Source organism: Gracilinanus agilis, chromosome 4 (genome assembly GCF_016433145.1).
Source record: "Gracilinanus agilis isolate LMUSP501 chromosome 4, AgileGrace, whole genome shotgun sequence".
Lineage (NCBI taxonomy): Eukaryota > Metazoa > Chordata > Mammalia > Didelphimorphia > Didelphidae > Gracilinanus > Gracilinanus agilis.
The window spans coordinates 465478564-465492861 of NC_058133.1; the positions used below are offsets into that span (position 1 = coordinate 465478564).

General features: G+C 37.4%; 1 protein-coding gene across 1 annotated transcript in view; it reads right to left on the reverse strand.

The window, feature by feature from the left end:
• The window catches only part of TRIM33 (tripartite motif containing 33), a gene marked incomplete at its 5' end in the record, with an annotated part of 177353 nt that extends 163059 nt beyond the window's left edge, over positions 1 to 14294 (reverse strand). The window contains one exon of the mRNA XM_044675523.1: positions 14102 to 14294. Within this exon, the coding sequence (XP_044531458.1) occupies positions 14102 to 14294 (193 nt within the window). The remainder of the gene's footprint in view (positions 1 to 14101) is intronic.
• Positions 14295 to 14298: the final 4 nt, after the last annotated feature.

Below are 14298 nucleotides of genomic sequence, written 5' to 3' on the forward strand. Positions count from 1 at the left end.
ATGGTGTTTAGCATTAAGTATAATTTAGTCATTAAACAGAGTAAGGTGGAAATGTCTATATTCCCTAGTCAACATGAATACAGAACACAAAATATTAAAAGTTGAACCTAAAAATATACACCTTAAATTTATAAATAATATATAAATAAAAAATATATATAACATATATTATATATGATATGTATATATACATATATACATATATACATATACATATATGCATATATACATATATATACATATATGTAGATATGTAGATAGATTTCCTTTTAAAAAAAGAAGTTAGGGATTTTTTAAAGTTCAACAATGTTGTCCACAAGAAACATACATAATGCTCCATGAGGGCCCAGTTGCACTTTGGATTGAAGTGGTCAGGGAAAGGAGGGAATAAGCATTTATGTGGGACCTAGTATGTATGTGCAATGAACAGTGTTAAGCACTTTACAAATATTATCTCCCTGGATTCTCTCTACAACCCTGGCAAATAGGGGTGCTTATCCTTGTTAACAGGACACTCAGCAAATAAATGTCTCTCAGCAGATCTGAACTCAGGTCTTTCTGATCAAAGCCCAAAGTCCTACCCACTGTCCCCTTGGATCACCTGGGTTTCTATGATGACTTCCTCTTCACAGATTTACATTCTCTCTCCTCCCATTTCTGAGGTCCAAAGTGCTGGATGTCAGGTCCCTCTACAAAGTTTCAAAATAGGTTGCTAAATACTACATTTTTTATTTTTAAAACCATACCTTTGGTATTAGAATCAATACTTAGTATTAGTTCTAAAGCAGAAGAGTAGTAAGTGTTTGACAACTGGGGCTAGGCAATTGCCCAAGGTCACACAGCTAGAAATGTCTGGGCCAGATTTAAACCCAGGATGTCCCCACTCTGTTTCGCTCTAAATACTGAGCCACCCACCTGCCCCAGATACTACAGACTTTTGAGTGTCCTAATCCAAACTATCTATATTCAGTATTCTCTTCTGCTCCTCAGGGCCACTCAAAGTGAGTTTTCACAACCATCAGGGCTTTCTCAAAGAAGTCCTACAGATTCTACCAGAGAACCCTGTGCTGAAGGCCACACATATCTCTGGCCCTTCTCTTAATACTCTCCATTCTTTTGTTAGCAGCTCTTTTTGTAGTGGCAAAAAATTAAGGATGTCCATCATCCCGGGAATGGGGCTGAACAAGTCATGGAATATGGTTATAATGGAATGTTATTGCACCATAAGAAATAAGTATCAGAATGAGTCCAGAAAAACATGAGAAGACTTATGTGAAGTGAACAGAACAGACAGAACAATGTATACAGTAACAGAAATATTATGATGGTCAACTGTGACTTAACTATTATCAGCCAAAGAAAAAAAAAATGTCCCAAGATAACTTCAAGGGAGGATAAAAAAAATTCTACCCACAGCTAAAAAAGGCACTGTTGGAATCTCATAGCAGATCAAAACACATCTTTCTTTCACTTTATTTCTTTAGTGAGTTTTTTATTGTATGTGTGATATATGTCTTCTGTCAGAGCATGGGGAATATGGAAATATATACTGCATGGTAACATGGTATAACCTACATATCAGACTATTTACCACCTCAGGGAGGTAAGGAAGAGAATCTGAATGGCAAGATGTCAGAAAATAATTGTCAAAAATTGTTTTTACATTTAACTGAAAAAAAAAGTTTTCAAAAAATAAATTAATGAACGAAAACGTAAATAAAAGTCACTGTCCATCTTTGGGCTGGGCTAATATGACAATGATATTGAAACTATAGATTCAGTATGATACCAACTAAATTCCTAAGGAGATAGAATTAGGCAAAAAGCTTCATATACCATCATTCTCATCCTCTATCCTGCCTCTCCTTGCTTGAACTAGAATCCTCCACACTATTTCTGCAGAATCCACAGTCCCACATTAAATTCTCAACTCATTTCTAGGACTGCCACACTTGGCTTACCTGACCCACTACAACTAGATAAGCCAGTCCCAGACCAACAGGCAAAATCCAAATTATCTTATTTCCCTGTCACTTGCAAGTAACTACCATTCCATTCTAATTCTTGCACTGTAATCAAATCAAGAGGACCACTGCTTCTAACAAGGGTGTATCAGATCAAGTGTCCTCCTCAGGGAATCAAGTTCAGTGATTCTGCAAACCAAAATGCAGTGTGACCATTCCCCTTTATCTATTGGTCCTCCTTATTAGTACAAGGAGTTATTAGGCCAAGTGAAAGTCTTAACCTTTATTTGCATTTCTAATGCTTATTAGCACATCATCCAGTACAAAGTATAGTAAGCATTAAATCCCTTTTCATTCATTTAATCATTCAAAATACACGATATTGATATATATATATATATGGAGAGAGAGGCAACAAAAGGTCTAAAATATTAAGACAAGTTAATTCTGTGAAACAATGAAAAAAGAGGAACAAATCAAGTTTAGCATTTACAGGTCTCAAAGCATAACATGAGTGTAACCATCACCACTCTTCCAGTTTTCTACAAAGAAACTGAAAATTAAGAATGGAACAAATGTCAAATTTGAGAGAGACTTGAACAAGTAAATTATACTCAAAAGAAATATTTAGAGAACATTCAAGAGCAATCACATTTTCTTTTTTGCACAAAATCATCTGGTATATTTTCAAAAGCAAAACTTTTATATGTTTATCAGCCATAATGCAAAAGCTTGAAAAAACTATTACTTACAAAAGAAATTTTTTAAGATTATACAATGAATGAGATATTATAAAAACAATGTAAAAGATAGCAATAATACATGTATAACCCAAATTGAATTGCTTGTCAGCTCCAGGAATGAGAAGGGAGAAAATATGGATCATATGACTTTGGGAAACTTATGTGGCAATTTATTAAAATAAAAAATAGCAATAATAAAACACTAAATATCAAAATCTAGGGATGTATTCAACAACAAATTTATAGCATACAATTAATAAAAGAAAAACTTAACTAAATTGTGTATTTCAAGAAAATAGCAAAATATCAAAGTGATAGTCAAAGAAAAACAAAAGAATGGAGTTAATTTAATATCTGGGTAAAAATCAATATGGTAGAAAATAAGAGCTGAAATGATAAACAGAAGTGTTTTTTAAGTAATAAAAATAATGCCTAAACATAGCAAATTTAATCAAAACACTACTTTTAATCATCCTACCTATCTCCATTTAATTAAGGTCCTTTTTAAAAAAACAACACTTTATGTTTGGCTGCAAGTCAGAGAATATGATAGGCCTTGCCATTTCAAATTGTGTGAAGCAAAAAGGACAATGAAAAAGTGATCAATGGGCAGAAATACCAAATATTGCCAACAAAAAATTATACAAGATAATGATATTAAAAAGTATGATCAGAAAGATCTATGACTAAGAAAAGGGACATGGACTAATCACATATCAAAAATGAAGGATACAAATCCGGCCTCAGATACTCAGATAGCTGTGAGTTCCTAGGCAGTTACTTCATACCAACTGCCTAGCCCTTACCATTCTAAGACAGAAGGTAAGGGTTTAAAAAAAAAAAAAAAAAAAAAGGTGAAGAATGTGGTTCTTTCTAAATACAAAATGATAACAATGTAAATGGAAAGAAAAATAATAAAAAATGAATGCTGTGAAATTATCATGATCACTCTAGATGTCAAAAAGGGGGCTGAGAAGACACCACTCTGCAGAAGTATGGATTTATAGGTGTGGCACATTGCATATGTGAGATTATTTGCAAAATGTTAGTTTTTTTTTATTATGATAGATAATAAAGAATATCTGGAGAGGATAGGAAAGAGACATGGAGGAAAATGTAATTGACATAAAAACAAGATAATAAAAATCCATTTTAAAACAAGATAATCAATAAACTGTCATGTATGCACCAATAATATTTCATATTCAATTTCAAGAGACTTAGAAGGCATATAGCCCTCTGGACAAGCTCTCTTCTCTCTCCTCCCACCATTGGTTTTCCCCTCTTCCCTCATCCATATACTGTAAGTCAGTGATGTAAAAGAATCACCTATAAAGTTTGACTGGGTTGCAATCTTCACTACTGGAAGTATCAGCATCAAGGAGATGAAAACTTTCTCAAAGTATCCAAAGTAACCATTTTAAACCTATGGCTTTATTATGCTTTATTTGAGGGATTGGTTAGGTTTATAATAAAAATTTATTTTTAAAAATTGGTGAGAGAAAAGTTATATTTTTCCAAAAATAAGCTTCTGTATATAAATATATACCACAGCAAGATAAAAAGAACACATTAAAAGTGGAAAAATTGCAAATAGCACACAAACTTGGACAAGTGGCCTTTACATAGCTAAAGAGGAAACTAACCTATATGGGCCATTCTCATGTACCAACCTTCTTTCAAGTCTGGGCCCCACTTTCCTGATTGGTGAATGGTTTTCCCAGAATGCTGTTTTCAAGAAATAGCCTAGTCATAATTTCACCTCATTTGCCATACCCTTTCTTTCCCATCCATCTCACTTCCAGTGCTGTGATGATAATCAAATCAGCTTTGCCACTGTACTAACGGAGTGTGTCGCTCTACACTCCTACTGTTGCTGTTCAGTCCATTTAGTCATGTTCAATTCTTCATGATCCCATCAACCAATTGTCCATGAGATTTTCTTAGCAAAGATTCTAGAGTGATGTGCCATTTCCCTCTCCATTTTTAGGCAGGAGTCTGCCCAAAGACAAGCTGCTAGTGTCTGAGGTCACATATGAACTGACTTCAGGCACAGTGCTCTATCTACTATGCCACTAGCTGCCCCCTAATTTCCTACAAACTATCAGTAAAACTTTTTTTTTAACCCTTGCCTTTTGACTGAGAATTGATACTAAGTTTTTCCAAAGCAGAAAAGCTGTAAGGACTAGACAATTGGGTTTAAGTGATTTGCCCAGGATCACAAAACTAGAAAGTATCTAAGGTCACTTTTGAATCCAGGACATCCCATTACCAGGCCTGGCTCTCTATTCACTGAGTCACCTAGCTGCCCCATATCAGTAACACTTTCGACCAAAATTTGTCTCCGTAGTCACCACTTTCCTCTTTGATGTGTTCCCCCATTAGAATATAAGCTTCTTGAGGACAAGGAATGGCTTGGGTTGTCTACTGGTACCCTCAAGAACTTTTCACAGTATTTGGAAAATGGTAAAGGCTTAATATTTTTTAATTCATGCATTCCTGAATCCCCCCCCTGTTAGGGACCAAGACTTTAAGATAGGGACCAAGACTTTAAGATAAAATAGTCACTCTTCTAAGAATAGATATTAATCATTCACTCTTCTAAGATAAGATATTGATCATAGGCCCAGCCATGCTTGGATGGAGACAGTAAGACGCCACAGGAGATTTTCTACATAACTTATGCTCCCTTTCCGCATTCCTTTCCCTTTAGTATTTGCCGACCCCCTTCTGCCCTCAACCTATATATTCTTGTCATAGACCTGCAATAAACGAGCCTTGCTTCCACCTAAACGACTCTGTCTGTCTTGCGCGCAAGGTCTCCCCTCTTCTCCCCCTATGGTTTCTTAGGTTGCCGTTTCCCGGACCCCTTGGTTGTGTCCGGCTGGACCCGGACACCCCCCACTGTCTGTCTGTCCCCTAAACATGGCTAATTTACACACACTGCAAAACTTGTGAAATGACCATTCTGTCAGATTCAGAACCCTTGCCCCATCCCAGTTTCTGTCTCCCAGAGAAGCTTAAGCTTTGTCTTGGGAAATTAAGTGTAAATCATAGACTAAATGGATTTTGCTCCAAACCAGATTAGGGACAAAAATGAGGTCTCTATCTGTACTAATACATTATTTTTAAATTGAATTATCTTCTTCCAAAAAAAGTCAATTCTCTTGCTAACTCTCTTCTATTTGTATGCATAATCATTCTTCCAGTCATATAGACTTCAAAAATCTTACTCATGCAACTTATCTTCCTTTGTTCTTTATATTCAGGCAATAAGCCCCAGTTTTGTTTTGTTTTTCATATATAGCCAATAGTTCATTTGTTTTACTCAGTTGTACTTATTTGTTGAAAGACAGGTTTTTCTTGTAGTAGTAGTGTTTTTTTATAAGGAGAGAGAAGCTAATGATAAGTGATGCCCCACCAAAAGGAGATTGGGTAGGCCATCTTTTATGAAAAGAACAGAAGAATGTTGAGGAGTCAGACAAGTTAAATAACTTCTCAACTAATATGATGAATTTGCCATGTATACACAAGGTATGTGTAGAAAATAAACACAATTTTAAAACAAGCTGTATAAAATAAAGGTGGTTTCATAAACAATGCCTTTTTTCTTCTCTTCTTTGAAAGTGAAAATTTAAGTATTTTGATGTCTTTCAAGTTTATAACAACAAAAAAATTAAAATTCCAGAGGAAAAAACGGGGAGAGAGGTCATTAGATTTGGCAATTAAGAGATGAATGCTAACTTTGGAGAGAACAACTTCAGTTGAATGAGACTGAAAATCAGACTGCGAGAGTTTAAAATAAGAGTGAGAAGAAAGCATGGAGTCGCATACCTAAAAGATGGTTTTCTCGAGGAGTTTAGCAAAGAAAAGTGAGGAGATATGTAGGACAAAAGAGCAAGAATGGCTGGATCAAATGAGGATTTTTAAGGATGAGTGAGGCATGTTTATAGGCTATAGGGAAGGAACCAGTAGATAAGGGAATACTGAACATTAATAAGAAAGGGAATAATAATAATGACAATCTGATGAATAAGAAAGAAATAGATGGAGGATACATGTTGAAGGGTTTGTCTTTGCAAGCTAAGGGTCACTCCTTCAAGGTAAGGTAGAAGAGATAAAAAGGGAAAGCTAAGAGTTTCAGAGAAAGAGGGTGTGAATGGTCTTAATTTTTTCAGTCAAGTATGAAGAAAAATCCTCTGCTAAAATAGTTGGAATACAGATACCATGGGAGGCTTGCTGCAAGGAGGGCCCAGTAGAGATTATGTTATATGAAATTGGACTCAATCAGCATGGTTTCATGACTTTCTCCAACTCCATTCAGTGATATACAAAGTAGAGCAAAAGAGAGAAATGGTGGGAATAATCCAGGTGTGGAGGGTGGGGGAATATATGTTTTAACAAACTCAAGATAGACATTCTACTCTCCCTCCATTTACTGGACTACTGACTTCTCTGGCTTCCTTTAAGTCCCAACTAAAATCCCACATCCTATGAGAAGCATTCCCCAAACCCCTCTTAATTCCATTACCTTTCCTCTTTTAATTATTCCTATTTATTTTGTATATATGTTCTGTATATATTTGTTTCCCACATTGTCTTCCAATTAGATTTTAAGCCCCTTCAGGATAGGGATTGCTTTCTGCTTCTATTTTTTATTTCCAGAAATGACTTTGTACAATGCCTTTTCTAGTCTTGGCAAGGCAAGATCAGTTATTAGTGAAAAGGCAGCAGGATAAGTAATTCAAGTGTACAGGATAATGCACATTTAAACTAATTCATCTAAGAAACTGAATTGGAAAAAAGTGCAAGGGTGAAGGCCTAGGAAGAAACTGAAGGGGAAGAGAACTGGAAATCAAATCAAGGATAAAGAATAGGGTTAGGAACATAAGGAAAGATGTAATAATAAAATTATACTCAGAGAGAGAAATTTCAGAGTTCAGGAAGATGCAAGTGCAACATTTTTGGGTAAAAGCAAGATCAAGGGGATGACCATTCCTGTGTGTTGCTGAGATGAAGTAGGATATAACTGAGAAGCCTATGAGATACGGGAAAGTTAGCTTAGTTAAGGAAAAAATCAATTTGTATATTAGCTATTCCTACCAACCTTATTTCATCTTCAAAATCAATGGGGTACCTTTATCCAAGTCATTGATAGAAATGTGAAACAGAACAAGATCAAGCATAGATCCCTTAGAGTACTCTATTATGGTCATGTCATGGAAGAAATCTCCAATGGAAAGCTCAAAACAAAGATATTTAACTGATAAAAAAATTAAGAAAACTTATTAAGGATGATTTCTAACTGTACTGAACCCAGAAGATTATAAAATTTATAGCAATATTAAGAGATTGGTCTGGGTAGACACACTTTAAAAAAGAATTTTTAAAATATTGAAAAACACATGCTGACTAGACTAACATGCAACTTGACAGGAAGACCATAAAAGATCATCTATCTCCCTTAGTGATTACAGAGTTCTCTCTATGAAAGTGGCTCCAAAAATCTATCCTTACCTCCAGTTTCATATTACCTGTTGGATATCATTAACTGCATGTCTCATAGGCCATCTCAAACTCAACATGTTCAAAATTGAACTCACTACTCCCAAAATTATGACATTAAAGGAGTATATAATCTTCAAAACTAATATGAAATTAATACAAAAGCAGTGTTCCAAAATTTATATTGCAATTTTCAATTTTATTTACTTTTAATCCCAAACTACTAGTTATCAAGTAGTATAAAAATTGCATGTACTCCCCTAGCCCTTGTTTAATTGAAGAGGGGGGCTATTTTACAAAATTTCACCTTGCTTGCACTGTAACTAATCCAAAGCTTGATACAACTTTCATGTTTTGATCATAGATGTAGATTTGGAAGGAATCTCAGAATCACCTAATATAAACATTACCCAAATTATAAACTGTCTATAAAAGCCACAATAAAAAAGGGTCATGGAACTTCTGCATAGACTTTCAAGGAGAGGGAACTCATTGTACCCAAAAATAGTCTATTATATTTTTGTACATCTTATGTTAGGAAAATTTTCCCCAGGTTGAGCCAATAACTTCCATCCACTAATCCTAATTCTTCAAAACCTTCAAAACCAAGTGCACCAAAAAAACAGCATCAAAAATGTAGATTGCTCTCTTGCTCCCTCCTTATTCTATTCCTAGGGCTGAAGCAAGAATTGAGTTTGGGGTTTTGTTTTGATTTGGGGGGGGGGGTGAGCTGGGATGGAGCTTTTCTTTGTATCCCCAGCATTTAGCACAATTCCCTGAAACATATATTAAGTCCTTAAGAAATGTTAAAAAGAAATGCACAAAATCTAGGATGTGATCAGTACACAAGTCTATTCCTTCATGAAATTTTGGGGTTAAGAAGACTAGGAAGTTATGGAGGGGTTGGGGGTAGGGGTGCAGCTAGGTGGCTCAGTAACTTGAGAGCCGGGCCTAAAGACAAGAGGTCCTGGGTTCAAATCAGACTGCTGACACTTCCTAGCTGTGTAACCCTGGGCAAGTCACTTAACCCGCATTGCCCAAGCCTTTACTGCCTTGGCCCCAAATGCACCTGTGGCCATCACTGCTCCCCTGGATCACTGCAGCACCCACCAGGGGGCGGTGGCGTCCACTTTGGGAATTACTGGTTTACACTAAACCCTAAGATGGTAACATCCTCTGGAGACTCACCTAAACTGCACTGAGTTTATTAAAGATCAATTATATTTTAAACTTTAAGAAAGAGAAGGAAAAGCATTTTAAGTACATCTTATTTTTATACCAAGTAAGTACTCTATGAAAAACTATACTCCTACCCTAAGTGGACTTCACCTTAGGCCACTTCATCACTATCTACACAAAAAATGAGATTCGATAAGATTGCAGATATCTTGGAAAAGCATATAGTACTTATGGGTTCAAGTTTTGGAAGATAGTACCTTCTTCAAAAGAAAAATAAAAATATCCTGACCACAAAACTGGTATATAACATACTGAAAGATAAGAACTCATTCTTACATTGGATTAAATGCATTTGCAACACAATGTTTTGCACAACAGGGAAACAAATATTTACTAAAGGCAAAATATTATACCTCACTAAAGTTTATCAGTAAGGAATCTTTACATTAAATAGTTCATATAGGAGATATTACACATAGATGGACATGGAAAAAAAAATACAGGATTCTAAAGGTCATTTTGGGACTGCCTCTTTCTAATAAATGTGTTTTCCTCTATGACTCCTGTTTCAGAAATATGGCCAAAAAAGTTTGAAGCCCTCAACCTTGGGAATCCTACTTTGATCATCTCAGCAGCTTAAAGGTACTTTTCTATTTCTACTTGAAACAATTTCAATGTACCTCAAAAGTACATCATACAGAGATTCCCCTTCCCACACACCCTTCTAAAAAAAATTTTGTCGGAACACTAATTAATTGGAAAAAGAAAAGGGGAACTGAAGTTTGAAAATTTTAAAGAATAATTCACTTCAGGAACTTAAGAAGATAACAACATGACCAGCACCTAGCATCGTACTACTTCATACATAGTTGGTGCTTTCAAATAAAAGCCTCTTGATTTATTTTAATTGCTTGTCATTTAAGCTTCACAGCACTATGAAGTAATTACTACAGATATTATTCTTATATTAAAGAAGAAAACAGAGGTTAAGTGACTTGACCATAGACACACATATGATATCAGAGCAAAGATTTGAACTCAGGCCATCTTGATTCCAAGTCCAAGAGTATCAATTATGAAACTGCCTCTTATACCTTCTAAGTGAGTTCTCAAAAAGTCATACCACCTTTTGCCAAGTTCCAAAATTTTGCAATAGTGGGTAAATCTTTTTAAAATTAGGGGAGGTAGAAAATGAGCTTGGAGCTATAAAAGACACTGTACAAGCTCAACAGAAGTCTGCTTGAAGTCACTGAAACATATATTCCTCCACCTTCCACACTTGGTTTTAGCCTCTGCAATGTTCTAATCAAATTCAGCCCCCCTTGCTTTCTCCAAACATATTCTATTTTCTAATTTGTGGCTTTGTTCATTCTGTTCCCTAGTCCTATCTATTAAAACTGCACCCTTCAAGCACTAACTCAAATTGTGGACCATCCTCTCTCATCCTCCTCAGATCCCTAAAGGTATTTGCCTCTGCTTTGAATTCTCCTGGGACTAGGTTACTAACCTCTTTATGTACTCATCATTCTATTATACTTAAAAGTATTATGTAACCGAGTTCTCCCTTCTTATATTTTAGTCATCCATGACGAAATAGATTTCATGGCTTCTTGAACCTGAACCCCATCTTCTTCATCTTGGTATTATCAGTGCCTTTCACAAAGAAGACATCCAATATATGTTTGCAGAATTAACAAAAAAATGAATCAATAGCAGTTAGGCTTTAAATTGTATTCCAATACAACATTCAAGCTCTTACTCAAAACCCTTTGTGATCAAAGCATGGTCAAGAAGACTGACCTAGGATAGGGGTTACAGATTAAAGTCCTGAAAGAGTAGCTTTAAGCTAAATGATCTACTAGGATAGTGAATCTAGACCTTGGCCTCATTTTTAACATGGTATTCTAACGAAGTAAACTAACCAACCAAAGATACCTTTTCTTTTTCACAAGGCAATGAATCACAAGTCATTTTTCAAAGATCCAACCTTCAGCTAAAAAGCTTATGTGCTTTAAAAATATATACAATATATAAATTTTACTGCTTGTTGTGTTTCAGTTGGCTTGTAAAAATATACATACACATATACAGAGTAGAGAAGCATACAAGTACAAATTCACATCAACAAAAACACTATTCCTGTTACTACTGAGGTTTGACAATCCAATTCAATAAACATTTATCAAGTATCTGCTGAAAGATGCAAAGTTTATAAATTCCTCACCTTCCAAAAACATGAGAGCAGTAAGAGATATGCAAAACAAAATATTGTGAGACTGTGTTATGGTGGATAGAGTAGTCTTGAAGTAAGACCGGAGTTCAAATTCCACCCTTGATGCACACTGGTGCAGGGGTTTCAACCCAAAAGATAATAAGACCAAAGCAAGGTAGAGTCTCTTAAAGTCTCAAGATCTAAACAGGTCTAAGAAACTGAGGGCAATCTGACTGTGAGTGGCAGTCACATCTGACTCAGTTCCTGGGTCTTGGCACTATTATGTCAATCTGGATGGGGGGGGGGGGACGCGTGAAGGGGGGGATTTCAACCCAAAAGACAATGAGTCCAGAGTAAGGTAATATAGCAAAGCTTTATTGGCAAAGGGGAGTACAATACCAGTAGAGGTGGCTACCCATAGGGGAATCATGAGATCTTATAGCATTAGAGGGGTTTCAAGGGTAATACAGCTTGGGTCACCTCTATTGATTGTCTCTAGGGAAGGTGAGCTACTTGGATTAACTTCACTGGATGTTCCTAAGAGGGGTGGGATGTTGTTGGCAACAGTTTTGTTGGCTTTCTGTTGCCTAGCCCAAGTCTGTTGGTTTCTTGTTGCCTAGTTGAGAGTCTCCAGGTTTATCAAATGCCTTTGAGATAAACTTTAATCATCTGTAAACCAGGCTGGCCAACAGCACCTAACTTAACAGGGTTTTGTGAGTATCAAATGAGATAAAAACAAAATATGTAAATGTCAGCTAGTATCTTTTTCTTTTCTTTTTTTTTTTAAGCCCTTAACTTCTGTGTATTGTCTCCTAGGTGGAAGAGTGGTAAGGGTGGGCAATGGGGGTCAAGTGACTTGCCCAGGGTCACACAGCTGGGAAAGGTCTGAGGCTGGATTTGAACCTAGGACCTCCCGCCTCTAGGCCTGACTCTCAATCCACTGAGCTACGCAGCTGCCCCCTCAGCTAGTATTATTAAGGGAAATATTATCTTGCGTCTTCCAAATACTCTGACACTGGGGAGTTAAAATTTTCTCTGTGGAATAGCAAAACAAAAAAGTAAAGAAAAATTGTAATTTGACTGGAGAGTAGTAAATCAGGTATTGGTCTTGAAAGACAAGGCAACAGGACAAAACTGTACATGTGTAAGAAGTTGTTTTTTTTTCTATAGAAGCAATTTGATAATTTTTTGACATTCAGAATCAGTCCATATTAATTTATTCAAATATTGAAAATGTATAATGTGGAAAGTATGTACAGTTGTCAAAAAATTTAAGAAACTTAAAATAAAACATTAACATTATAAAACAATATAAAATATGACTCAATTATTCTTTAAAAGAGTGGTTCTGAAACAAGGCCAATTATATCATTAGAGCTAACAGGGATTGTTTTTGACAAGTATGCTATTTCTTCTACTTTGTGACTAAAGTACAGAAAAAAATGAACGTTAGAGAATTATACTATTCTTTTTCTCCTGCCAAAAAAATTCCTAAGATTCGATTTCCTCATTTTTGGTACCACAATCACTTATGTCAAACATAATAGAAATCTTCTACGATTTTCACTCCCCACCAAATAAGGGCTCCCATGAGAACTTTTCAAACACCACAAGCCATGAACTTTCTTCTCCCCAACAATCAAGTTATATATAGACTCTCCGTACACATACCTTCCTAGCCCAGTGGCTTCTCTAAACACCTAAATCTTCTATTTACTATCTTCTACCCCTTTCTTCTTTCTTTTATATTCATCCAAACCTAGAATCTACCCCACTCCAATTTCTCTTACTGCTTAGTCCCCACATTTTCACAGACCAACCTCCCCCTAACCATTTCAGTTCCCATCCTTTCCCTCCTAATGTTTAAGTCCTCCCATTTTACAAAACAAATCCGCTCCCTTCCAGATGCTACTTAGCTCCGTTCTCCTCTCCAAAAAGATCTCTCGCAGCATCTGAATCTGGTCCCCAACCTCACATCACTCCCCATAAAACCCTCTAGGTCCTCAGGTCTCCTCCCTCCAGCCCTTTCCAAGGCCCTCCTCTTTTAGATCCCGCCCCATCCTCCTCGCAGGGCCCTCCTCCCCCATAGTTCCCCCCAAACCCTCAGAAGGCCCTCTTCTCTTCCCACCCATCACTCAGCTCTGGCCCCCCAATTCCTCACTGCCCCTCAGTCCCCAACCTGCAAAACCGCTACCGACCATCGGTCACCTCCCTCCCCCAAAATATATGCACATATATGCATATATACATATGTAACAAACACACCCCTCCCTCTTGGGGGCCTTCTCCCCCAACCCGGGGCGGGGGTGGGGAGGGTGGGGACAGCCTTTGCGGCCTCCTCCCGCCAGCAAAAGAAGAGAAAATCCCTAAAAGGTTCGACCCCTCCCACTCCCCACCGAGAAGCAGACCCTCCAGGCAGTAGCCCCTCCCCACCTCCTGCAGCCCGCAGCAGCGGCGCCGGGCCGGACTCCTGGCCTCAGGCCTCGCCGCCAGCTCACCTTGTTGGATGTCGCCGTTGCTACCGCCCGGGATGGGCACGCTGAGCTGGCGTTCGGGCTCCGGCAGGCAGCGGAGGCAAAAGGAGTGCAGGCAGGGTAGCAGCTTGGGCTCCGCCTCACGACGGCTCTGCAGGCTCTGCTGACACACCGCGCAGGTGTCCAGCAGCGAGGCCGGGGGCCCAGGAGGCGGCCCCGCC